Here is a 27850-nt window from a genome sequence, read left to right as displayed (position 1 = left end):
GAAGGTATCAAAATAAATATTTATTAATACTGAAGCTTTATGTACACCTTTAAAAGCAAATGTGCAGATGTGAAGAATTACAAAAATCAATCTAAGATCCTTTCTCCCAAAGTATAAATGAACATTCAAGATCAGTAGTGCCACTTACATTCAGAATTAAAAAAATGTGTCTTAATGGAATACAAGTAGTTATTTTAAATGTCATCCAGATATTCTTTAGTTACAACTCTAAAAAGTACTAAGTGGTCAAAAAATCCAGAGCACTGTGTTTTCATCTAATTAGTTGCGGTATACAAATATATTTCCATCTTTTTGTCCGGCCAACAAATGAGAATGTGTACCTGACCATTTAACGAAAGACCAATGTTGGTCAGAGATAGGTGGGAGGAGGGCAGTACAATGACCCAGAAGTAAGTCCCAGATGGCAATTGTTCCAGAAGTCAATACTGCCGCTGCAAAATGATCTTTCACATCACCTTCCAGGAACCTAATAGCAAGCAGAGAAGAAACAATTCAAATCATATATCAAAAGAGTTTTTCGAGTTAAGCCAAAGTCACGCTCCCCGAAGCAACAAGAACAGAAATACCTGGAAATGTGATGCCCATCTTTGAAATCCCAGGGCAGCTGGCAGGTGTGCTGTAGTTCCGGACACTACCATGCGTCCGGGTCCCGGCTGTGTCTGATGCGTCCCGTGCCACCCGCACCCCAGCTCTCAGCAGCCTGCCTCCCACTCTTCAAGCGGGCCATGCTCCGACCACCTCAGTGTCTTGGCTCCTGCTGTTCCCTCTCCCGTGTGCTCACTTAGCATGGCTGGGATTCTACCATCATGCAGGCACGTCGCCTCCCTAGAAAGGTCATCCCTCATCTCCCGTCTAGTGTAGGGCACACGTGTACTCTGCTCCCTATCATGTTATAGGTTTTATTTTCATAGCACTTTTCACTCATGAGATGATCCTGTTTCCATACTTGGTGGCTAGCTCTCCCACCAAGACGTACACATTGTAAAACAGGAATCTGTCTGTCTTTTAGAGACGGGGGCGCTGCAGTCAGTTGCCTGGATCTGAATTCTAACAAAGTAAGAGCTCTGTGACCCTGGGCAAATTATTTAACTTCATCAGTAAAATAGGAATATGATAGGAGTACAGCAAAATACTTAATACACGTTAAGGGCTTAATATAAATTAGTTGTTATTCCTCACTGCCACATCACCAGCATCTCGAAGAGTCAACCTTCAGTTCTGAGTGAACCAAATGGTATTTTTTTTATCCCAGGCTCCCACCCAACTTTGTGTGATTGACTCCAGACACATCTGAAACTCCACAAAGTCTTCCTTGACAGTCTCTCCCTAACCCTCCACTGCCAGTTAAGGTGCTCCCTCCATCCTGTGTGCTCCCAAACACTACAAGCCTCATGGCATTTTGTGTGCTGAACATTAGTCTCTAGTTGCCTCCTATTTCCATGAGATTAGAAACAGTAGTGCCCTCTACGGAACTGGCACCAGATAGGTATCAAGGTTTGCTAAATAAATGAGTTTGAAGAGTGACGGAGGAAATGCTTGATTGAATAGTTCTCTTTATCCTAAATTTCTAGGCCAGCGACTACGGTTCTCTCCCCAAATCCAAAGAAACGAGTTCTATATGTAAGCATGAATTGCAGATGACAGTCCTGAGGTTCTTGGTGAGCTAAGAACGTTTGCAGAAGTGCCACTTCTGGCTAAGGGCACAGGGAGAGAGACCATCTTTTAGAACACTGATGCAGCAAGCTTGGCACAAGATCCCCAAAAAACACAGAAACATACATTGCACCTACCAAGGTTCCTTATCCTTGTAAACTGTTAAAGCTAGACTTTGTGATCTTGATTTACTAAATCTGGTTTCTGTCTCTGCTGTGCATTTCAAACAATAATAAAAGTAATCTCTAGGAATGACCCTTCCGGGTGTGGCTGGGGTGGCCTAACAACACCAACACTACTTTAGAGCTCTAGAGAGCTCACAGAACACCTGGGATACCAATAACGGTATCACTGATAAATAGATCTTCTCATCAGTCAGTAGATAAATATCAATTGCTTGTACGATGGAGACTCGTCAGATTTCAAAGTAAAAGAGGCCTTCCCAAAGTAATATTTAAAACTTTCTTAATTTAGGTTTTACGGAAAGGACATTTTTGTAGAGAATATTAATTACTTAATTTGCATTTGAAATGTTTTTGTTATGGGAAAAACAGGGTTTGAATACACATAAAATACCTATCCAACCCCATAATGGTGGGGATAAGAATGTAGGGAACCTGGGATTTGACTGAGATCTACTAAACTTTACACTTCTTCCTACTTGACATTCTTACTATGGTCTGCAGTATTTCATGTTTACCATTCATCTAAGTGACACAAGAACATCTGGTTTTTTGTATTTGCACACGTGCCTTCCAAAATGTCATACTCAGTGAACAGCAGCACACACTTGCCTTCCAGCCTGCCCTTGGGGAAGACAGTAGAGCATCACACCCACACTCAGGGTTGTCTTAGGGTTAATCACAATCAGCTGAAACACCGGGCTTCCCAACGGCTCACTCTCTTTGGCACAAGGATGGCTCAGGACAACAAACAGGAGCCCCTAATTTAAAAGAGAAATGAATAACCAAATAAATCAGCAAGAGTATGCTGGGAAAAAGAAAGGGTTGGCAGAGACAATACCAAAGAATTACAAGAATGATCAAAAGTCTCAAGTATCCAGGATTTAATCACTAAATCACTAGCTCATTTTTCTTTTCAGGCAAACTGTTGAGATGATCACTGAGCTGGCCTTCTGGCTTCTCTAGGACAGGGCTCAGTCAGTCTTGTAGGTGGGAACGTAGCTGATTCACCAATTTCCTCCATCTTAGACACTACTAACATCTCATACCATCCATCTGGAGAAACGTTGTCATAGGGAAAGAGGGCATAGAGACATGCAAACGGAGTCCTCAAACTACAGATATTCATTGGCAAGTTGGTTTTTGAAAATTCAGAACACATTTTCCCATAAAAATAACCTTGTAAGTGGTGACTCAATTTCTAGGCCAGTCTGCATTGCCGATTTACGCTTATAGAACAAGAGTGACAAAAAAAAAAAAGACACCATCACCTATGGTTGTTTCCATGGGAAAATTTAAAACAGACCTCTCCCGGTTTTAAAATTATATGATCTAATAATAACATGATTGTGTGTGGAGACATATATATCACACAGACATACACACACTCACGGTTGTATATGTATGTCATACATTGAAAGTAATTCTCTTTGGAGGTAAAATGGAGAAAATTAATTATGAACCATCTTAGGATTAGTAACATTCATTTCTACTTTATACATTTTCTAGAATGACTGAATTTTTATAATAAAATGAATTACTTTTATAATTAGAAAATCTAGTCAAGAAAAGGCTAGGGGCGCCTGTGTGGCTCAGTCAGTTAAGCACCCGACTTTGGCTCAGGTTATGATCTCGTGGTTCGGTCCGTGAGTTTGAGCCCTGTGTCGGCTCTGTGCTGACAGCTCTGAGCCTGGAGCCTGGAGCTTTGGATTCTGTGTCTCCCCCTCTCTCTGCCCCTCCCCTACTCACACTCTGTCTCTCTCTTAAAAAATAAACATTTAAAAATTTTTTAAATAAAAAAAGAAAGAAAAAGTTCGATGTCATATACTTAACTAGGGGTTGGCAATTATGGCCCACAGGCCACATCTGGCTCACTGCTTATCTCTGTATGACCCACAAGCTAAGAATGATTTCTGCATTTTGAAATGGTTGAAAAAAACAAGAAAAATATTTTATGATATATGAAAAATCATAGGAAATTCAAGTTCTGGAAGGTTTTAACATACAAAAAGTTTTACCTGGAACATGGCCACGCCCATGCGGTTTCATTTTATCTACGGCAGATTCTCTGCTACAGCAGTAGAGCAGAGCACTTACAAGAGAGACCATGTGGCCTGCCGACCTGAAGGTATTTACCATCTGGTCTTACTAACACAAAAACTTTGCCGATTCCTACACTAAATTATTAAGTTATTTCCAGAGGTTGGCTTCATGGAGTTTTATCTACTATCTGAAACATTTCTGTGTTAAATGCTTTAGTATCAAATAGGTATTAGTGTTGTAGTAACAAAGATACAAAGTTATTTCAATGCCTAGTAGGTAAATGTAATAATTTCAGAGATGAATTCAACCCTGTTATTTTAAGGATGTAAAAAGGTAGCCTCAAGATAATGTGACAGATTATATAAGATCACACATTTTCTGAGTTCAATTCCACAGACCCAGCCAGGCCAGGGAAAGTTACAACCCGTGTATTCCAAGCGTGTGGTATTAATGCGCACGGGGTTGCCACTGAGGCTGCGAAAATCAGTCTCCATACAAGTGTGAAGCCACCCGCTACCGCCTCTGTTGTGGCTCGATGGTGGGTACTTAAGGGTTACCTCTGACTCCTGGACAGCTGCCTGCAGCCTGTTCAGATGTCCAAACTAGACTGTAAGTCAAGTCTATTAACACAATGGCTGAGAAGCTGTTTTCGTTTCTATGTGAAAACACTAAAGCCTAAGGGAAAAACACATCTAGGACCATTTAACCATCCTCTCTCAGGTATGTGTTCACATCATAAATCATTTATGGCAATGCAGTTGAGAGCCAAGTCTGGTAACAGGCATGGTATTTCTTAGTACAAACTCACAGCTAGAAATAAACGTTTGCTCTTAGGACATACAGCCAGAAAATTTAGCAAGCCGCCACATTATACCAATACTTATTTTCATCCATAGATTTCAAGAAAGAACTAGGGTGCCTGGGTGACTCAGTTGGTTAAGCATCTGACTTTGCTTCAGGCCATGATCTCATGGTTTATGGGTTCCAGCCCCACATCGGGCTCTGTGCTGACAGCTCAGAGCCTGGAGCCTGCTTCAGATTCTGTGTCTCCTTCTCTCTCTGCCCCTCCTCCACTCATGCTCTGGGTCTCTCTTTCTCTCAAAAATGAATAAACGTTAACAAAAATTAAAAAAATAAAAAAAGGACAAACACTGTTATCCAATTTTGAAAAAGATACACAACAGAGAGGGTCTGTTAATTACTTCTTACTAAGTTACTGCTCTTACTCAGTGAGACCAACAGCCACACACAAAGCAGACACAAAGTGGTCCCAACAGATCACTACTTACCATTTCAGAATAGGCTTTGTGACAGACTGAAGCTTGGTAGGAATCACCAATGTGCATCTTTTTCAGGAGCTGACCAGTTTTTAAATTCCTTAGACACCAAAAATAAATAAGCTGATAACATTCTTCTAGCAAACTGGTTTTCACATAATATCCTGTTATTTATCACAGCATACTTTAGGAGGTGACCAAGGGAGAAACTAGGGGACACAGTGCCTTAGTTTTGTTTAATTACATGTGTGTAGTTACATTTGTTTAGTTACAGACTGAGCTACAAATAGGGACCAGAGGGTGACACTGCCAGTAGTTTAACTTGACAGTCCCGCCTGAGATTGAATCTGCTATGTCACTAGGAATAAACCTCTCCGGATGAGGAAAGTTTTCCTTTATCTTATTTGACTGGGTGGCTCCAGCATTATGATTTTGTCACATTTCTTATTATGCCTAAATTTTCCTTGGAAGACAATGGTCAGGAAACCAAATTTATTTAGATAGGAGACTACACCTCAAATAGATTTAGAATTCTGTTTCTATTACCGTGTTTATACTAGAACTAGACCAACGTAACAAAGAAAGATGGGAAGACTGAGGTGGGGTAAAAAATGGAAAAAGGAAGAGAGAAGAGGGTGAATATAAGGAAGAAACAGTCTGGGGTGCCTGGGTGGCTCAGTCGGTTGAGCGTCTGACTTCAGCTCAAGTCATGATCTCATGGTTCTTGAGTTTCAGCCGTGCACCGGGCTCGGTGACGACAGCTCAGAGCCTGGAGGCTGCTTCGGATTGTGTGTCTCCCTCTCTCTGTGCCACTCCCTGGCTTGTGCTGTGTCCCTCTCTCAAAAATAAACATAAAAAATTTTTAAAAAAAGAAAGAAAGAAGAAACACTTTGTTGGAACCACTTCTTAGCTTTACTGAGCATTTGTGACGTTGATAACTGCTCTATCATGGAACTCTACTGATGAAAACCCTCAGCTGACTTCCCCTTAACCAAAACATAGAGTCCATAATCTTTTTCATAGTATCTATAATCCTCATGAATCCTGTGCTATGATCCTACATTACTGTTCCCTATCATGCATATTCCTGGCTCTGCACCTTTGTTCAAGCTATCCTCCCAATGACCTCCCCAATCCTGACCAATTCCCATCTCTGTTACCGACCAATGAATGCCCTTCCATTCTTTATGGCCTCGATTATGTCCTGCCTCCAGCTAGCGGCAGGAGTTCAACTTAGACTCTCTGACTTCTCCCTGCCTACACCAACCCACAGAAATCTCTTCTCCTCCACTTCCCTTCATTACTGTCCTTGTGCCTCATTTTTAATTTAATATAGACTGTAACAGGGTGTAATGTATTCATTCAACAAATATTTCTGAATCTTCTGTGGACCAGGTTCTGTGTATAAAAACAAAAGACGGAAATCTAAATGCTCATGTACATATGCAAGGTTTTCCTTGCCGGGGACACCAAAGGGTTTATCCCCTATAGAGGTTAACATATGCTCTATATTTAGTAACTGCTCTTTCCTCAAGTCCCAAAGCACTCTGTCCAAATTTCTATCACTTTGACCTTGTCTGAATTGTACAGGAATTGTATGCTTTGAATTGTAAATTGAATTGTAAAGCAATCTTACTGACTAGATTTTAGAGGCTTCGGAACAAGGATCCATATCTACATCTCTCACAGCAAACAGTATATAAGTAGAGACTCAAATATCCATTAATGATTGAAAGATGGGTGCTCAGTTAATATAGCTTAACCAAAATTAAATATTTAAACCTTCAGCAAGCTTCAAAAAGGGCCACTTGAATCTTGAGTATAATATGAATCACTTTAGACATTTAATACATCAGGAGTTAAACAGGAAAGGTGACCAACAAAGTACATAGAGCCCAAAAGGTAAATGAGAACTTTTGATAGACAATATGATCCATACATCTTTGAGTAAGTAGCCTACACAAGGTGTTAAGACAGGCCCTGAGAAAAACAAAAGGTATGTACCCATCTTCAAGGACTTCCATAACACAAAGTAGCATACGCTAAGTTAAAAAACAGAGGCAATATTGATTGGGGTGCCTAGATGGCTCAGTTGGTTAAGCGTCCAACTCTTGGTTTCAGCTCAGGTCATGGTCTCACAGTTTGTGAGTTCAAGCTCTGCAATGGGCTCTGCGCTGACAGCACGAAACCTGCTTGGGATTCTCTCTCTCTCTCTCTCTCTCTGACCCTCCCTCCACTTGTGTTCTTTCTCTCTCTCAAAATAAGTAAATAAATTAAAAAAAATTTAAGGGCAATATTTAAAAACTTAAAAAAAAAGGCAATATGAGTTCAGAGAGGGAAATGTCAATGAAAGTTGAGGTATTACAACAGAGCTCAAAGCAACTATGGGACTGAAGATACCCCTTAAACTTAGAACTTACACTTTGAAGCTAAGTATAAAGGTCCCTCCTCAACCTCAAATTCTGTTGCAATCCATTATATATATAAAATGCTAAAAAAATTACTCTTAGGATGGGAAGAAAACAGGGAGCTGAGGAGTATGGACTAGCTGGAGAGAAATTTTTGTACCAAGGCATTGGGGAAATGGAAGCTGAAGAAAAGCAAACATTGTGGGGAGGGGAGGGCTGGGAGGAAGAATGTTAATACAGTAAGAGTATGAAAGAAGATCTGGAGGTAGGATATTGATTGATGACAATGAGACCGATTGCTAGATTATATTAATAGTTCAAGAACCAAATAATGAAGGTCCAGACTATTGAAATACCAGCAAGAACAGAAAAGACAACTTTGGTAAGGAATATTGTCCCCAAATTAGACCTCCATACACAAACACTGAGCTAATGCCAGAAGTGGAAACCTGCTGCTCTAGACAGTAGGGCCATCTGAAAACACAGTCTCCTGGCAGATTAGGACATGGTCATATTTCAGAGGCCCCCAGGTGGGGAGGGGACAAAGATTCTCTTAAGGACCATGCTCTCCTGGCTTATTCCTAGAGAGTTAGGGTTGGACGGGGCAGAACCAGTTAAAGGAGAGGGCTTCTGAGGGGAAAAAAAAAAAAATTAATTTAAACTAACCTTGAAAGTACCTTTGGCTGGGTAAGGTTCTCCCCAGGGTAAGGAAAGAGAAGTGGCTGGGGACTCCTTGACTCTGGTTTCCCTATCACAAATTTGTTAACCTGGTTCCTCTAATCAGATATATTTTATAATTTTGGATTGTAGACAGTATGAATGACACATCACATAAACTCTGGATTCTGTTAGATTCCTCTAAAGAATATTGATTTCCCCCCCCCCCCAGTAAACAGTTAACTTGGCTTACCCAAAATTCTAAATGCTGAAAACCCAATTCAGATCTTTTTGCCTTACCTGGGCTGCTTCAAGTCTGACCTGTACACATGTAGTTTAAAGGCTAGCCAGATTACCAGGTAAAGATTATAGCTCAGAATTTGAGGCTCATTCTTCAGCTCTCTCTTTATGGGGATTTCTCTTCCTCACTTGCTAGCTGCTGTGGTCACCCTGAACTCTGTCCTTTGGTTCTTTAAGTCAGGGCCAGAAGGTTTTCTCGCAGGCTTTTAGTCCCCCATGTGCAGACTAGGGCTTGCCCTCTGGCTAAAAGCTGTAGGAACAGGAACTTGCCTACTATTTCCTATTCACCACTCTCCAGTATCTTTCTTCTTTTTCTCATTCCCCAGTGCCTTCAGATAGTTGTTCTTTATACTTTGTGCAGAGTTTATAGTTATCTGAGGTAAAAAGAGTTGGTTTGATAAAAGCCATCAACCAGAAGGAGGAACAACTGTACATTTTTGACAATGGTAAAATTTCATTTACTTTGAAATAGTCTACTCGGACTGATCTTTTTTCCGAATGTCTGAATTAATATGATGTTCTTGTTGAGACAAGTATATGTCATCTGACAGGAAAAAACAAACAAACACAATCATACTTACAGAGTCTCTAATCTTAACAACCCATGAAATTGGAGGTATACCCTCATATAAGAGAAGAAACTGAGGCCCTCAAGAGAAAGCTTACCAAATAACAATGTTGTTCATTACAGTGGTCCCAAGCAGAGCTTCCTGCACCCCTTGCACCTCAGCAAAAGTTAGTACAGTCTCTTCAGGGGACATCAAAAATTGTTTTTCTTTGCTTCTGCATTTAAAACAGTATTAAAAATTAGCACTTTGTACCAAAGCAGTTTCTAAACAGCTCTTCTACATATTGCTGAGCTATCCATAACATGCACTAATCTGATACCAGAAAAAATTTCAACTAGAAAATGTGTATTCAAAACTTTCTACAATAAACATACACTACTTTTATATTCTCTACCTGGATATATTTGCAAGCACCTCAAATTCATCATATCCAAATTTAAACTTGCCAGGGGGGCCTGGGTGTCTAACTGACCCAGTAAAGTATCTCATCCAACTCTTTATTTCGGCTCAGGTCATGCTCTCGGCTCAGGTCATGATCTCATGGTCATGAGATCGAACCCTGCATGGAGCTCCAAGCTGGGCATGGGGCCTGCTTAAGATTCTCTCTTTTCCTCTCCCTCTGCCCCTCCCCTGGACATATGCACTCTCTTTCTCTCTCAAAAAGACAAAACAAAACAAAAAACTTGCCACCTCTCTCTTTAAACATTGTGTTTCTTTCTGCATTCCCATCTAAGTGAATTGTACCACTGTCTACCCAGGTGACAAATGTAGAAACCTGGATGTTATCCTTGTCTCCTCCCTCTCTATCTACTCAATCACTAAGCCCTAATGATTTTAGTCTCCTCTTTCTCAAATCTGTCTGCTTCTTCTCATGTCCACTAATACTTTGCTAATTTAAGCAAGCAATTATTTGTCTCTTGCCAAGATTACTACAGGTCATGAATAAGTAAGACAAGAAGGTCCATGACCTCTGTTATTACAAAACACAGGTAAATAATCACAATAAAGCGTAACAGACACAGAGGATGTTATGAATTGCATTTGAAATATGCTGAATCTGAAATACCCACAAGATGTCTAATAAATAGGCACACAGATCTAAAGGCTGGGTTCAGAGCTAGAAATATACATTTATAAGTGGTCAGCACCTAAACAGTAATTTAAGGACTGGAAACCAAGTGCAGAACAAGAAAAGGGTCTAGGATCTGGAGGCACATGTGAAATCTGAGGGGCACATGGAGATTTCAAAGACTGAAGAAAGAATAAACTATGTTTGCTGAGCCTCTCCACTCCACTGGCTTCCTCCCTGCTGCATCCAGCTTCCTCCTCTCTAAACCACTTCCACGAAACAGCCTAGTGTTGAGGCAGACCCTGCCATACGATACCTGCAGCCCAGAAAAACAAGAGGCTAGTGATCTAACCTTCTCTGAAAGCCTGTGATAAAAGCATTCTTTAATAATGAAAATCAACTTGGGGGGCCTGGGTGGCTCAGTCGGTTAAGCGGCCGACTTCGGCTCACGCCATGATCTCGCGGTCCGTGAGTTCAAGCCCCGCGTCGGGCTCTGTGCTGACCGCTCAGAGCCTGGAGCCTGTTTCAGATTCTGTGTCTCCCTCTCTCTGACCCTTCCCTGTTCATGCTCTGTCTCTCTCTGTCTCAAAAATAAATCATTAAAAAAAAAAAAAAAATTAAAAAAATAATGAAAATCAACCATCTTACCTTCCGTCTTCTGCAAATGTCATGATTTCTACTCGTTGGTCACAAAGGGTCCCACTGCTACTGACTAGCCTCCTCTCTGTCAGGCCAAGCACAGCTTTTATATTTCCAGAACTCAGTAGCACTTGCTTTTCACATCCACCATCAGAGGAACAAAGTAATGACCTAAACCAAGTATAAAAGAAAATTGGAGAAGAGTAAGCCTTTTTTTTTTTTTAATTTTCAAATATTTACTTTTGAGGGGGTGCCTGGGTGGCTCAGTGGGTTAAGCATCTGACTTCGGCTCAGGTCATGAACTCACGGTTCATGAGTTTGAGCCCCACATCGGGCTCTGTGCTGACAGCTCAGAGCCTGGAGTCTGCTTTGGAATCTGTGACTCCCTCTCTCTCTCTGCCCCTCCCCTGCTTTCACTCTGTCTCCCTAAAAATAAATAAACACTAAAAAAATTTTTTTAATTATTTATTTTTTTTTTAGCATATGTGCTGCCAAAGTGAGCACTTTTTAATTTATTTTTCAGAAAGAGAGTGTGTGTGCACACAGAGAAGGGGCAGAGAAAGAGGGAGACCAATAATCCAAGCAGTCTCTGTCCACACTGCCAGCAAAGTGCCCAATGCAGGACTCGAACCCAAAAACTGTGAGATCATGACCCAAGCCAAAAATCAAGAGTCAGACGCTTAACCAACTGAGCTACCCAGGCACCTCTAGGAATTAGCCTTTAATATGAAAGGACTAGGGGCGCCTGTGTGGCTCAGTCAGTTAAGCATCCGACTTTGGCTCAGGTCATGGTCTCGCGGTTTGTGGGTTTGAGCCCCGCATCAGGCTCTGTGCTGACAGCTCAGAGCCTGGAGCCTGCTCCAGATTCTGTGTCTCCTCCTCTCTCTGCCCCTCCCATGTTCATGCTCTATCTCTCACTGTCTCTCAATAATAAATAAACGTTAAAAAAAAAAAAACCCTTTATTTATTTATTTTAATGTTTATTTATTTATTTTTGAGAGAAAGCATGCAAGGAAGGGGCAGAGAGAGAGGGAGATGAAGAATCCCAAGCAGGCTCTGTGCTGTGACTGCAGAGCCCAGTGCAGGGCTCAAACCCACAAACTGTGAGATCATGACCTGAGCCGAGATCAAGAGTCAGACGGACGCTTAACTGAATGAACCACCCAGGTGCCCCTAAGGTTCAATTTGTTTTTTTAATTTTTCAATGTTTATTTATTTTTGTGTGTGAGAGAGAGAGACAGATTGCAAGTGGGGGAGGGGCAGAGAGAGACTGAGACACAGAATCTGAAGCAGGCTCCAGGCTCTGAGCTGTCAGCACAGAGACCGACACGAGGCTCGAACTCACGAACCGTGAGATCATGACCTGGGCCGAGCTAAGACGCTTAACCAACGGAGCCACCCAGGCACCCCTCCTAAGGTCCAATTTTAAACGGAAACTTGAGTCAGGGATATAATTCTATCACTAGGTTTTTTTTGAAACAAATAGCTCTTGGATCTAAATTTAGATTCTTTCAAGATTCAAGCCTAGGTTATACCTTGTACTCAAAACAAGCTGACAGAGACAAAGATGAGGGAAAGAAAAAAATTACTCCTTGAGAGTTACATACCTGATTTCCCTGATTTCCAAATTTCCCAAAGCCACACACACGAGGTTACAAACATCAGGCACTGGAACTATCTGTAACACTGGAACCTAGATAAAACAAAAATAGCCAAAAATTGAATTTGGTTGTTTCATTTTTTTTTTAACAATATAGTTGATTATTTAAAAAATTTTTTAAATTTACTTTTGAGAGACAGAGTGTGAGCAGGGGAGAAGTAGAGAGAGAGGGAGACACAGAATCTGAAACAGGCTCCAGGCTCTGAGCTGTCAGCACAGATTCCAACATGGGGCTTGAACTCATGAACCACAAGATCATGATCTGAGCCAAAGTCAGACACTTAACCGACTGAGCCACCCAGGTGCCCCTGGTTGTTTAATTTTTAATTAATCTAAATTTTCCAAAATCTGTCACATTCCCTTCTATTCTCACTGTACCAGGATAGTTTCAAACACTGAACAAAAGTTTAGCAAACACCTCTTTTTATAAGCTGCAAATCCAAATAAGTTATAGGCAAAACCATGTATATAGCAGCACTTACTTAATGAAATCTACAGTTCTAGTAATAAAGGAAAATTTAAATAAATTCTGGCAGAAGTGGACAAAGGGAACATCATGCAGTCATTTAAAATAAGTTTATTCACATAAATAAATATTTATTGACCACCACTATACAAAGCATAGTGCTAAAAGCTATGGATATACCAAAAGAACAAGAATGAAATTTGCTAAGAGTAGATCATAAATGTTCTCACCAAAAACAAACAAACAAACAAACAAACAAAAACTATGTGAGCTGATGCATGTTAATGAACTCGATTGTTGTGGGAGTGCTTTCTATATATAATATATCAAATCATCACAGTGTACACCTTAAATATATTACAATTTTGTCAATATTACTTCAGTAAAGGTGGAGAAATAAATAAAACTCAAAATAAAGTATGAAGAATATGTAGAGGGGCGCCTGGGTGGCTCAGGTCATGATCTCACAGTTTATGAGTTCAAGCTCCCGCTTCGGGCCCTGTGCTAACAGCTGAGCCTGGAGCCTGCTTCAGACTCTGTGTCTCCCTCTCTCTCTGGAGCCCCCAACTTGTACTCCGTCTCTCTCTAAAATAAATAACCATTACAACTTTTTTAAAATTAAAATTAAAAAAAAAAAGAATTATGTAAGAATAAGGAAAAATGTTTGTATAAGTGAGAAAAGGCAAATTTAAAAATTTTAAGCACATTAGGACTGCAAGCACGTAAGATACATATGAAGGTGGACAAAGACTAGAAGAAAATATATTAAGAAAGGAAGCAAGAAAAATGTTTTGATGAGGGGTAAGGAATACAAGTATCAGCAAATTTAGAAGTCAGAAAAGACACGAAATTCTAAGCTTCTCCAACATATCTAGTATAAAAATCCATTTCCCGAAAAACAGGCGATAAAGCAAACCAGAGCACAACATTAACTGTAGAATCCAGATGGTAGGCATATGGGTACTCACTGTACAACTTGTCTCTATGTTTGACAATCTACATAATGAAATGTTGGAAAAAATTACTGATCCCTCTGTTCTGCCTTACATGGTTGTAGGTCCCATTCTTGGTAAGCTGCCCATCTATATTACCATGTAAATAATTGCAAAGACCTCTCCCAGCTCTAAGATTCTGACTTACCTCTGTAAAGTGCCAGGAATAAAGTTTTTCCCACTGCCAAGTATCTAGAGGTTTCCAAAGAGAAACTACGTATTCACAGGCAGTTATGATACATGGCTCTTTGAAACCGGCTATTTCCCACCACATGGCACTCACGTCCACGGAACAGGAACCAGAAGGATTCTGAAATAAATAGCAACAACACTTATGTTAAAGGGATACTTGGGGGTCTGTTTTTGTTTGTTTGTTTTTAATGTTTATTTATTTTTGAGAGACAAAGAGAGACAGAGCATAGCGGGGGAGGGGCAGAGAGAAAGAGAGACACAGAATCTGAAGCAGGCTCCAGGCTCTGAACTGTCAGCACACAGCCCGATGTAGGGCTCGAACTCATAAGCGGTGAGATCATGACCTGAGCCAAAGTTGGATGCTCAACCAACTGAGCCTCTGAGGCGCCCCACTTGGGGTTTTATGAATAGAATATGAATATAGAATATGAATATGAAAAGTGCTGGGTTCCAAGGATTAAATGAAATACTAAGTAAATGTAATTAAAGTTTTATACAGGTCAAAGCTGGCTTAGTTGGTGGAGCAAGTGACCCCCGATTTTGGGGTTGTGAGTTTGAGCCCCACATTGGGTGGAGAGATTACTTAAAAATAAAATCTTAGGGGGCACATGCATGGCTCAGTTGGTTAAGCACCCAACTTTGGCTCAGGTCATGATCTCACGGCTCATGAGTTCAAGCCCTACATCGGGCTCTGTGTTGACAATTCGGAGCCTAGAGCCTGCTTCGGATTCTGTGTCTCCTTCTTTCTCTGCCCCTCCCCTTTTTGCGTGCGCGCTCTCTCTTTCTCAAAAATAAACATTAAAAAATTTATAAAAATAAAATCTTTAAAAAAAATTTTTTTAATGTTTATTTATTTTTGAGAGAGAGAGAGAGAAAGAAAGAGCGCCAGCAAGGGAGGGGAGAGAGAGAGGGAGACACAGAATCCGAAGCAGGCTCCAGGCTCTGAGCTGTCAGCACAGAGCCTGACGTGGGGCTCGAAACCACGAACTGTGAGATCATGACTTGAGCCAAAGTCAGACGCTTAGCCAACTGAGTCACCCAGGAGCCCCCAAAATAAATAAAATCTTAAAAGGAAGGAAAGAAAGAAAGAAAGAAAGAAAGAAAGAAAGAAAGCAAGCTTTGTGAGTCTTATGTAACTAAAAAAAATTGCCCCCACACACTTATATCATGATGGATCTAAAAATGTGTAGCTCCAGGGGCGCCTGGGTGGCGCAGTCGGTTAAGCGTCCGACTTCAGCCAGGTCACGATCTCGCGGTCCGTGAGTTCGAGCCCCGCATCAGGCTCTGGGCTGATGGCTCGGAGCCTGGAGCCTGTTTCCGATTCTGTGTCTCCCTCTCTCTCTGCCCCTCCCCCGTTCATGCCCTGTCTCTCTCTGTCCCAAAAATAAATAAAAAACGTTGAAAAAAAAAAAATTTAAAAAAAAAAAAATAAAAAATAAAAATGTGTAGCTCCAGAATGGAACAAATTCAGATTTAATCACAAAACATGGCCCATAAGAACTTGCCCATTTGGAAATGAAACATCCTGATGAACCACCCACGGGTTGAAGAGGGAATAAAAATGAAACAACATGGGGGTTAAGGGCACCAACTTCCCGCGTAGTCAAAAATCTGCATATAACTTTTGATTTCCCCAAAACTTAACTACATTAATAGCCTACTATTGGAAGGAAGCATTACTGATAATGGAAACAGTCAATCAACACATATTCATGTGTTATATGTATTATGTACTGTATATAATAAAGTATAGAGAAAAGAAAAAGCTATTAAGAAAATCATAAGATGGGGCGCCTGGGTGGCTTAGTCGGTTAGGCGTCTGACTCTTGATTTTGGCTCAGGCCATGATCTCATGAGGTTGAGCCTCACGTCAGGCTCTGTGCTGGCAATGCAGAGCCTGCTTAGGATTCTCTCTCTCTTCCTCTCTCTGCCCCTCCCCCACCTGTGCTTTTCTCTTTTTCTCTGTCTCTCAAAATAAACTTAAAATAAAAAAAATCATCAGGAAGAGAATATACATTACAATTCTGTAAAAGAATTCTAATGTGTTTACTGAAAAAGATCTGCATGTAAGTGGGCTTTTGCAGTTCAAACCCATGTTGTTCAAGAGTCCACTGTATTTCCACATGAGCAAGGAGAGCACTGTGTATCCAAACACACAGAGCATGGCAAAGTGGTATTTCCAAAAGAAATTTACAATCATAAAGGCATTTATCAGAAAAGAAGAAAAATAAAAATAAAGAAAACAGCTCAAAAAGGTAGTGAAACAACAATGAAAGTAAGCACAATGAAAAAGAAAAGAATTATTAAGGATAAAAACAGAAACAAATGAAATAGGAAACAAAAAAACTAATTAACAATCAATACAACCAAAAGCGTTGTAGACCAACAGAATGGAAAATCTCTTAAGTTTGATGCAGGAAAAAAAGTACTTTAGAAAATGGGGAATTGGGAGAGAGGTTTAACTGAATATACACAGACAAGAAAACTACTAGAATAATAAATAACTTTTTACCTACAAATTAGAAAATACAAATGAAATGGTTGATTCTTTAAGAAACCAAGTTATTAAAATGGACTCAAGAATAACTTTGAAATGACTATTACTATGTATCTTTTATACCAAAGGAATCTGGAGCTCAGAGGGTAAATAATTTGCCCCAGGTCACACACTAGTAGTTGGCAGAAAGAGTTTATGTGGGTTTGAATCTCTTTCTTTTACACCAGTTGTTCTCAACTGGGGGGAATTTCACAAACTTTCCCTGGTGGGTATCTAGCCATACCTGCAGACATTTTTGGTTATCATAACTCGGGATGGGGGTGCTAGTGGCTCTATAGATAAGGCAGGGCAGGGCTGCTGCTAAATGTCCTACGATGCACAGGACTGCCCCTGCAATAAAGAATTATCCAGCCCCAAATGTCCAGATTGCTCAGATTGAGAAACCCTGCTCTGTATCATGCTATTTCAAGCACTACATACAAAGAGTTAACTAGGACACAGGTCCAATCCACTTCTCTGGATTTACTAACATATCATTAACAGAATATTGTAACTTACATTTCTCAGAGTTAGACACACACACACACACACACACACACACACACACACAGCATATGAAAGATTAACCATTCATTATAATCTGGAACCACTACCTATTTTCTCATAAATCACAAATGATCCTTCTAGAAACTACAGCATTTGGAAAGGAGGATCATGAATGACTTTCTCTCTGTCAAGATGCCTGATTTACATTTAGACACAAAGTTGATTTAGCTTAAGTTGTTCTTGGCAACAGCTTGACATATAAACTTCTTTGTTTTTTTTTTTTTTTTAAACGTTTTTTATTTATTTTTGGGACAGAGAGAGACAGAGCATGAACGGGGGAGGGGCAGAGAGAGAGGGAGACACAGAATCGGAAACAGGCTCCAGGCTCCGAGCCATCAGCCCAGAGCCTGACGCGGGGCTCGAACTCACGGACCGCGAGATCGTGACCTGGCTGAAGTCGGACGCTTAACCGACTGCGCCACCCAGGCGCCCCGACATATAAACTTCTTCTGGAGAAGATCTCAAGATATAAATACAGCTAAGTATTGTGAAAAACAAAGAGTTTACAGGTTTTTTCTGAATCTGTTTCGCCAAGTTCGTTTAACAGTGCTAAATTAAGAATGTGAAGATACAGATCAAATTCATCCTAATTTTCCTATGAATTCATTAAATTTTTTACATGTAAGACACACGACACACCAAAAGGGAATGGTCTTCTGACCTTTAACTTCGAAACCAATTGTAGGTGGCCTGGGATTAAGCCATTACAAGCAGGAAGGTCTCCTACTTCAGTCTGTGAAAATAAAAGTCACACTGTTAATCTATGCTTTATAGATGACATCTGCCCACCCTGCTCCTTCATCGTGTCTACTCAATATGTGTTATTTCCTCTGATAACAGCAGCAAAGCCCTATATGCAAATGCTTCCTTGATGACAAAGGGAATAGGATCCCCCATATTTAAAAACACATTTTATATTAACCTTAAATTTCCCCCAACTGAACTTAATGGTTACAGTGAAATCATAACAAAGAAGCACATTCAACCATTCCTAAACACTGAGGAGCCAATGTGTAAGAAAGTCATGCTGCCCATATTCGCTAAGATCTTTCATTCCATCATAGAAAAATCTTACCATGGAAGTGGACCGTACCTGCTCAGTGGACTGTTTCCATGACTCCACGTGCATATTTCCACACAGCTGATTTTCTTCGGAAGTGACTGACTCAGTGGGAAGAAGTTTTGCTTGGGAACCAGAATCATTGCCACAGGAAGGCTGTCCTTCCCGACCTGACACAACCGGGCTGCCATCTGATTTTGAGGGGCTGGCCCAACCGTCGCCTTGCTTCCGATCACAGTCTTTCAAGTGAGGAAGTTGGGGTACAGAGCAAGTTGATCCAACCACCTCTGTGGACACTCTTTCACAGCGTGCTTGGGAGCCGAAAGCTGGAGTAGTGCCTAGGATGGGGAAGGCGGGCGAACACACATCTGCCATCAGTCTGTCATTATCCTCAGGGGTGACGGTATTGAAAGGAGTGAAAAGTACTATGGATGAAGAAAGGCCCTTCTTCTGAGGCTGGCTTGTTGGGTTTGGTGTTTTAGGTTGTGCTTTTCCTGGGAGAACAAGAATTTCCTCTTCCAAGTCCTCCATTTCAATATCAATTTGTGTAGGTGTCATTTCTTCCAAAATAACACAGTTTCCCTCCTTAAGGAGCTTATCCCCATACATTTTTGATACAAAAGGCTCCACTGATTTTTCTGATTGGGACTTCAGTTTCTTAAGCTTAAGAGGTCCAAAGTCTTCATCAGGTAACTGAAAATCTGTGGTTTTGAGAACAGAGGACAGTTGCTTTAAACTTAGCATCTCATTCTTAGGAAATGAAGCCCTGAATGCAGCAGAATCCAAAGCCAAATAAGCATTATTTCTGGAAGAAAGGGAGTCCTCTTTTTGACGATCATCTTTCTTCCCTAAAATAGAAAGGAACAGCGGTAACAGCAAACATCCAATACCCAACCAAAAGTGAGCTTCTGAACTCCAAGACAGTGCAAAATGCTTGTTCTCTTCCCACCCATGACTCTGAAACCTATGAGCGGGTTCAAGAATCAGCCACAGGTTGGTGGTTAACTAGCAGTTCTCCTTTTGTAGCATCAAAAACAGCATGGTGCTGATGACACTAGCTGGAAGAAGACCAGGGTCTAGTCCCTGCTCTGCCACTGATCTGCCATGATCTTAGGCAAGTCAATTCACTTCATTTTCCCTTGTCTCTCATACGGGAACTGGACTAAGAATCTCTTCAGTCCTTTCTGTTCTAAAACTATGATTCCAACAGACTACCAGAACACAGTCTACAAAACGCTGGCCCTTCTCACTGAAGGAAACGTAAGTCTCCCTTTCAAGCAGAGTAATTTACTATTAAAAAAAATGTTTACCTATTTTTGAGAAAGAGACAGAGTGCCACCAGGGAGGGGCAGAGAGACAGAGAGGGAGACACAGAATCTGAAGTAGGCTCCAGGCTCTGAGTTGTCAGCACAGACCCTGATGGGGGTCTTGAACCCATGAACCGCGATATCATAACCTGAAGTCAGATGCTTAACCAACTTAGCCATCCAAGCACCCCAATAATTTACTACACTTAAAGCAGCTGGAATTCTATACCATGCAACATGTAGACCCAGTTGGCCCAACCACCTCTGCAGACACTTTTTCAGAGCATGTTTGGGAGCCAAAGACTGGAGTAATGCCTGGGATGGGGAAAGCTGTCTCCACCAACTTATAAATGAATAAACTGTGGCACATACTTAGGGAATATTATTCAGCCATAAAAAAGGACGAAGTATAGATACATGCTGTGATGTGGATGAATCTCAAAAATCAGCTAAGTGAAAGCAGCCAGACACAAAAAAGTCACATAGTGTATAATTCCTTTAATATGAAATATCCAAAACAAGTAAACTCACAGAGAGAGAATATAGAGTGGTGGTTGCCAGGCACTAGGGTGGAAAGGAAATAGAGAGCAACTGCTTAATGGGCATGAGGTGTCCTTCTGGAGTGATGAACATGTTTTGGAACTAGGTAGGGGGCATGGTGGCACAAGAATGTACTAAATGCCAGTACATCGTTCACTTGATTCAAAATGGTCCATTTTATGTTAAGATCACCTCAAGAAAAAAAAATTAATGTTTATTTTTTACTTTAGAGAGAGAAAGACAGAGAGAGAGGACAAGTGGGGGAGGGTCAGAGAGAGGAGACACAGAATCTGAAACAGGCTCCAGGCTCTGAGCTGTCAGCACAGAGCCCGATGCGGGGCTCAAACCCACAAACCATGAGATCATGACCTGAGCCAAAGTCGGATGCTTAACCGATTGAACCACCCAGGCACCCTGAGAAAAAAATGTTTAATGTAGCAGCAGGTTACTAAATCCACAGCAGAGTATTTCAAAGTATACAAAAAGATGTTTCTAGATTATTACTAGATTGCCCTACTTTCTGATTGCTTTGTATTCTTGTTGGCTTAAAGAGGACAATAAAAAAGTCATAATGATTACAGGTTTTTAACTAATTAAAAATAAATTAAGTATTTAATTAATTATAGCTCATAGACCAAAACCTGTGTCCAATGATATAGAGCAGTTGGCTGCCTGTTTTTGTAAATGAAGTTTTACTGGAACACATTATATACTGTCTGTGGCTACTCTGCCTCTATACTTGACTAGCTATAACTGGGCACAAAGACAAATACTATTTGGCCCTTTACAGAAAGTTTGCTGATGTCTACTATAGAACCAGAGTGAATTCTCTAGTTGTTTTGGTCAGTGTATCATATGTGATTAATTCCTGAGGAAATGAATAAAAAAGTATAAATTATGTCACTTGTTGTTCTCCAATATTTTGTATCCCACAGATCTCCACAGACGCTATATTTGATATTTTACCCAAAAAAAGTTGGTTGGATGTATTGCATTTTATTACTCAGTCATTCCTAAGAAAGTTTGTCAAAGGACTCCTATTCGGACACACATTTCATTTCACCTCAAAAACACTTTCTCTGTAGGTTATACAACTTCCCTCTAGGGGATAAAGATTGTGTTGTACCTGAATAGATACTAATTTTAGATGAAAGTCTCATACATTTTCCTTTTCCATGTCAACTTTTCAATCACATTAGTGAATTCTGGCATCACAGAGCCAGGTCTGAATCCCAGCTCTGTGATTTTAATGAATTAAAGCCACTTTCATGAATTAAAGTCACTTTAATCTCCTTGTGCCTTAAGTTTCCTCGTCTGTAAACCGAGGGTAAAAACAGACTCTGCCTCATGTAGGGTTGCTGTGATGATGCAAGGAGTTAGTGTTTGCACAACATTTAGAAAATACCAGGGACACAATTAAGTGTTGGCTATCATCATCATCATCATCATCATCATCATCATCATCAACTGCACTTAGATTTACCTTTAATTCTCTTCTTACCATGAATAATTGCCTTTCCATTCTGCTCTTTGTTCAAGGCAACTTCTTCCTTGGATCTATTAACACCTGATGTGCCAAAAGTTGGCAAAAGGAGTTCACCATCATCTAATACAGGGGTGCAGATTGACTTTGTTTTTCTTCCGTGTCTCCTACCAGATGGCTGGATAACTGCCTTCCTGGAAAGGTTATCTTCAGGGGGCCCAAGGGGAGAGTTGACTTCAGTTGAAGAGGGACGTTTCTGAGGACTTCCTGAATTTGGTTGTCTTGTGCATGTGTCAGAGGTCCTAATTCCACTCTGGTCAGTTTCTTCACTGGGAAGGTTTAAATTTTTAGTTGCCTCCTTACTTTTATTTTTATACCCTTTCTTTTTGACACCCAAATGATTTTGAATTACAACTTCCAGGGCTACTTTTCTCTGGTAACTTGACATGCTTCGTGTTGTTCTAACATAATATTCTGCGGGAAATGGAAGGCCTTCGAGCATTGTGCAAGAATGTGTTTGATTTTCTGCAGAAGCAGGAGAGATTACTTCTGGGCTAAGACTCTTAGATTGACTTACAACCTCTTTTTCCTGAGGACTTTCATTTCTATCATCAAGAGTGTTATGGGGAGATTTTAAACACTCCTCTGTGTGATTCTGTCCTTTTAAATTTTGGTTTCCATTTGCTGATAAGTTATTGTAAGCGAATTCATTCACAGAGCACAAATTATCTGTCTCTAAGTCAGGACTTCTAGGCAGCTGGCCACTTGCACTTACAGCTTTATTTACCTCTGGGTTATCTGTAGAGACAGTCATTTTTTGGTCTTGTGCCTCCAGGTTTACAGGTGAAGCAGGGATAATGTTTTTTAAACCATGAGTAATGAGTTCACAGTCGCCTTTAGGAGGCTTATGTTCAAGGTGCTGACCACTACTGTTATTTGATGGAGTAAATGAAGCAAGTGTAGACACTGTGGGGAAATGATTTCCTCTTACGAGTGCATCAACAACTCTTTGTGGTTTGGTAGTTGGTGGAGTTAATACACCCCTTACGTTAGTTTCTGTCACTGGTGCTGGAGAATCCAGAATGTCACACGTAGAACGTGAAAGGGAAGTTCTTCCAGTTACAGGTGTTCTAGGATTCTCTCTATTGATTTCTTCCAGTTCCTTTAGTCTTTTTCCAGAGAGTATGAGTGAATCCATGTCAAAGAAAGATTCTCTCGCCTGTGAAGTAAATGTTCTCTGCTGCTGCTTTCTTCTCTTTGGCAACTTACTCTGCCTTTTCTCACCACTAGGACCACTGACCTGGTAGGGAAAATGTTCTTGGATATCACTTTGTATATGTAATCTTTCCACGGGGCCATGTCCAAGGTTGAAGGACTCAGGCTCAATGTCAAGTGTGATAGGTGTCTTTTCTCCAGTTTCTTCATCCAGATGGGTGCTGATTTGTAATGTCTCACAAGGAGATACATTATTTTTAGATTCTGAGGAGAAAAAAATATATAATTAATATTTTTCTTATTAATTAAAAAAAATTTTTTTGAAGTTAATTTATTTTGAGAGACAGAGAGAGCGAACGAAGGAGGAGCAGAGAGAGAGGGGGAGAGAGGGAATCCCAAGCAGGCTCTGCACTGCCAATGCAGAGCCCAACACGGGGCTTGAGCTCATGAGCCATGAGATCATGACCTGAGCCAAAGTCAGATGCTTAACCAACTGAGCAACCCAGGTGCCCCAAGTGATTTTAATACCACCTTTCTATTTCAATAGCCCCCAATTTTATGATTATAAATTACCTATTAACATGAGTAATGACCATTGTTTTTTTAGAATACTTCTAGCTAGATTTTTTTCCTCTGTACATATAGAAGTGCTTAATCAAAAAAAAAAACAAACAAAAACTTTCCAATATTTACACAATAAATATAATTTCTAAAAGTTGAAAGGGGAAAAGATCAACTAAACAATTCAACCAAAAAAAAAAAAAAACAGTTCATTGATTACAGATGGGAGAAAATTTATGAAATATGCATCTGATAAGCATCTAATAGCTAGAATATATTAAGAACAGTTATAATTGAACAAAAAGACATATAACCTAATTAAAATATTGGCAAAGGACTTGAGTAGATACTTCTCTGAAGAAAATATACAAATGGCCAACAAGCCATAAGATGTTCCATATCATTAGTCACTAGGAAACACAAATCCAAACCACCATGAGATACCACTTCACACCCACCAGGATGGTTATAATTTTAAAAACAGAAAATGGGGGCGCCTGGGTGGCTCAGTCGGTTAGGTGTCCGACTTCGGCTCAGGTCATGATCTCACAGTTCGTGGGTTTGAGCCCCGCGTCGGGCTCTGTGCTGACAGCTCAGAGCCTGGAGCCTGTTTCAGATTCTGTGTCTTCCTCTTTCTCTCTCCTCCCCCGCTCATGCTCTGTCTCTCTCTTCTCAAAAATAAATAAACGTTAAAAAATTAAAAAAAAAACCCAAAAACAGAAAATGACAAATGGTGGTGAGGATGTGTAGAAACAGGAATCCTTGTGCATCATGGTGGGAATGTTAAATGGTACTGATGTTGTAGAAAAGAGTTTGGCAATTTCTCAAAAAGTTAAACAGAGAATTACCATATGACCCCACAATTCCGTTCCTAAGTATGTACCCAAAAGAACTGAAAAAATACATCTATATAAACACTTGCAGATGAATGTTCATAGCAGCATAATAGCCAAAATTCATAATAAGCAGAAAGTAGAAACAACCCATATATCCACCAACTGATGAATGGATACATGAATCATGGCACATCATCTATCCAATGGAATAGGACTCAGCTGCACAAAGGAGTGAAGTGCTGACGCATGCTTGGATGTGTGTATGCAGGCATGACTGCTGGAAACATCACGCTAAGTGGAAGAAGTCAATCACAAAAGGTCACACAGTGTATGCCTCCATTCACATGAAATGTCCAGAATAGGTAAATCCACAGAGAAAGTAGATTAGTGGTTGCCAGGGGTTATGGGTAGGATGGCTACAAGGCTTCTTTTGGGGATGGTGAAAACATGCTGGAATTAGATGGTGATGAGGGTTGCATAGTCTTGTGAGTACACAAAGAACCAGTGAATTATACATACTCTTTAAAAAGAGTCTATGGCTAGTCTTTATCTTTTGGCTGTGAGAAAAAGAACCACAACCAAATATACCCGGAAAATGAATAATAAAGCAAGCATAAGTAAACGGGCTAGCTTCACCTGAGTGGTTTAGCTGTGGTGAAATGTCCTGCTGGAACAAGCAATCATGTTCTTCTGCTGTTTTCTTAACAGAATTCTTAACCTTCTCAGCTCTTTGGGCACGCTAGAGAAAACAAAAACAGCTTTTTTTTGTTCCGTTCCAAAAACGGAACAAATTTAAGACAAAGAAGGTTTATCTTAAAGCTTTATTATTAGAAAGAATTGTTTGTATGTAGTTCATACTGTGATACCTCAATTTGAGAGAATAAGATTCACTTACCTGGAGGCGGGCCAGCGTCTTGCTGTATTCCCTTTTCAAGAATGCTAACTTTTCCTTCAACTGGAAGAAGAAAAACAGCAAACAATGCTGAGCAGGTGGAAAGAAAGAGTCAGAGAGAAGGGACACAGTGTCTATCAGACCCGAGTGTGCAGGGCTTAGTAGGTCCCTCAGCAGCAGACGGCGGAGGAGTAGCAGGCGCCCACACTACTTTCACTTCTCACAAAGCACCAAACTTTCCAGTGTCTTAGCACCTTTACATAAACTGTTCCCACCACCTGAAGCATTTCCTCCCCAACTCATTTTGCTAAGTCCTTCTGATTCCTCAAGCCTCAACTTAATTTTACTTCCCTTGGGTAGACTTCTAGGTCCTTCCCGAAATCAAGGTTAGACATGCCACCTCTCTGCTGTGCTTCCTTTATCACAGTACTTATTATATCCACTATACTGTTTACTTCTGTTCCCCCTTCTCACTGTGAGATCCCTGGCAGCAGAAGCTGGCATCCTCAGACACTCAATCAACAAATGCATCTCTTGTCAGGTATAAACACCGTGTGTCAGTTATTGTTTCAGGCGCTAAAGATAGAGTGGTCAAGCTTAGGCAGAGTGAGGGATGCAGATAATTAACAAAAAAATGCATACACAGATAAGATGAAATCACATGGTAATCAGTACCCAGATCAACAGGGAGATGTGAGAGTGCCTGATCTACTTTTTTTTTTTTTTTAATGTTTTTTATTTATTTTTGAGACAGAGAGAGACAGAGCATGAACGGGTGAGGGGCAGAGAGAGAGAGGGAGACACAGAATCCGAAGCAGGCTCCAGGCTCTGAGCTATCAGCACAGAGCCTGACGTGGGGCTCGAACCCACGAACCGTGAGATCATGACCTGAGCTGAAGTCGGACGCTTAACTGACTGAGCCACCCAGGTGCCTCTGCCTGATCTACTTTAGGTAGTGTGGCCAGAGAGGCATTTCTGAGGACTACCATTTGAGCCCAAACCTGAAGGAAGAAGAAGCTGGCTTTAAGAAGGTCCAAGAAAGGGGCACATTTGAGCCCAAACCTGAAGGAGGAAGGAGCTGGCTTTAAGAAGATCCAAGAAAGGGGCATGTGTGTAGTTCAGTCAGTTAAGCATGACTTTTGATCTTGGCTCAGGTCATCATCTCACAGTTCGTGAGTTCCAGCCCCGCGTCGGGCTCTGCACTGACGGTGTGGATGGAACCTGCTTGGAGTTCTTTCTCCCTCTCTCTCTGCCCCTACCCCACTCCTGCGCTCTCTCTCTCTCTCTCAAAATAAATAAATTAAAAAAAAAAAAAAAAAAAAAAAAAAAAAGAAGATCTAAGGGAAAGCAATTCACCCAAGATCACACAGTTTATAAATGGTATGATCCAAAACCATACAGTTGAGTTCTAGAATCTGTGCTCTTTTTTTAAGTTTATTTATTTATTTTGAGAGAGACAGAGAAAGAGCAAGAACGGGGAAGGGCAGAGAGAGAGAGAGAGAGAGGGAGAGAAAGAGAATCCCAAGCAGGCCCCGTGCTTCATCACAGAGCTGGAGGCAGGGCTTGAATCCACAAACCATTAGATGATGACCTGAGCGGAAACCAAGAGTCCAACACTTAACCAATTGAGCCACCCAGGCATCCCTAGGATCTGTGCTCTTAACCTCTGTGCTAGACTGCTTCTCACAGGGTCCTCTTTATCACCAACCTTATCATCATCTGAGAATTATTTTGTTGACTAGGAAATGACCTATCTCACTCCCCACGGGAAGGTAAACTAAGAAGACTGATGAGTTAATATGAAGAGTTTAGCACAACGCCTCAAACAGCCAGCACAAGATACATTCAAGTTAACATCATCAGCACTAGCACAAGATGGCATGAATAAGGACGGTCGGTCAGAGCATCTATAGTAGAAGCAAAATCTGGAAACAACCTCAAAGTCTCTCAGCAGAGTAATGTCTAAAGACAAGAATGCACTTCCGTTAATACGTAACACTACACAGAAGCCAGATTAACATGTATCGACATGGATGAAACACGGATAAGTAAAAAGGACGTTGTAGAACCATTCAGATCATACCATTTATGAACAAAAAGATACACATCACTTTTTGGTGGCCAGGGAATAAATCACACTCCTCCAACCCCCCCACCTCCGTCCATTGCACACACGAAAAGATCCAAAGCACCGGCTGTTCAGAGATTTCCCTAAGGGAGTGGGTGGGAGAAGCCAAGGGTGAGAAAGAGTGTGGGAGTGAAGAGGATGTCAAAGGGGACTTTGGCTTTAATCCAGTTTTACACATCGTACGTATTTAGGCATTACTGCTGTAAGAAAATTTGTTCTTTAAATGCCACCACGTGAGCTCAGCATTCTTCCATCCATACGTTCACCCCCGCTGCGTCCAGAGGTCAGAGATCACTGCCTACCCGGGACCGCAGAGGAAACAAACACACGCCTAAAGCCTGCGCAAGGGGTCAGAGTTCCGACTCAGCCCTTCCCTCACACCCCGGCACCTTTTCCTTTTCTTCATAGCTGAGAGGTTTCCCGGGAGGCTCTTCCATCGGGCCGCGGCCGAATGGAAGGAACAGCCGTCGCCGGCCCCGGGCCTGCAGACACGAGGATGCCGGCTGGCCTTGGGCCCCGGAGGCACCCGGGAAGGAAACTCTGCGCCCGGGATCTTCCCCAGAGCGCTACCAGGTGGCACATGCGGACTTGGCGCGC

General features: G+C 41.1%; 1 protein-coding gene across 5 annotated transcripts; it reads right to left on the bottom strand.

The window, feature by feature from the left end:
- PALB2 (partner and localizer of BRCA2) lies at positions 1–27850 on the bottom strand. 5 transcript variants are annotated; one of them, XR_009256779.1, is made up of 14 exons: positions 27643–27850; positions 25129–25188; positions 24870–24972; positions 21640–23100; positions 18325–19139; positions 17893–17964; positions 14085–14246; positions 12426–12511; positions 10828–10989; positions 9208–9324; positions 5189–5276; positions 2465–2617; positions 588–1711; positions 379–487 (listed from the first exon to the last, which is right to left on the bottom strand). XR_009256779.1 is itself a non-coding variant. In XM_058711455.1 (13 exons), the coding sequence occupies exons 1-13, from the start codon at positions 27688–27690 to the stop codon at positions 280–282; spliced, it is 3531 nt and encodes a 1176-aa protein (XP_058567438.1). In that variant the 5' UTR covers positions 27691–27850; the 3' UTR covers positions 1–279. The 5 variants fall into 5 exon arrangements, 4 of the variants coding, with proteins under 4 accessions (XP_058567438.1, XP_058567439.1, XP_058567440.1 ...); XM_058711455.1 differs by lacking the exon at positions 588–1711 and having other exon boundaries at positions 1–487; positions 2469–2617; XM_058711456.1 differs by lacking the exon at positions 588–1711 and having other exon boundaries at positions 1–487; positions 2469–2617; positions 18325–18992.

This window comes from Neofelis nebulosa, chromosome 18 (assembly GCF_028018385.1).
Source record: "Neofelis nebulosa isolate mNeoNeb1 chromosome 18, mNeoNeb1.pri, whole genome shotgun sequence".
NCBI classification, from domain to species: Eukaryota; Metazoa; Chordata; class Mammalia; order Carnivora; family Felidae; genus Neofelis; species Neofelis nebulosa.
The sequence above is the reverse complement of the archived record's forward strand: the minus strand, read 5'-3'. Positions and strand labels throughout refer to the sequence as shown.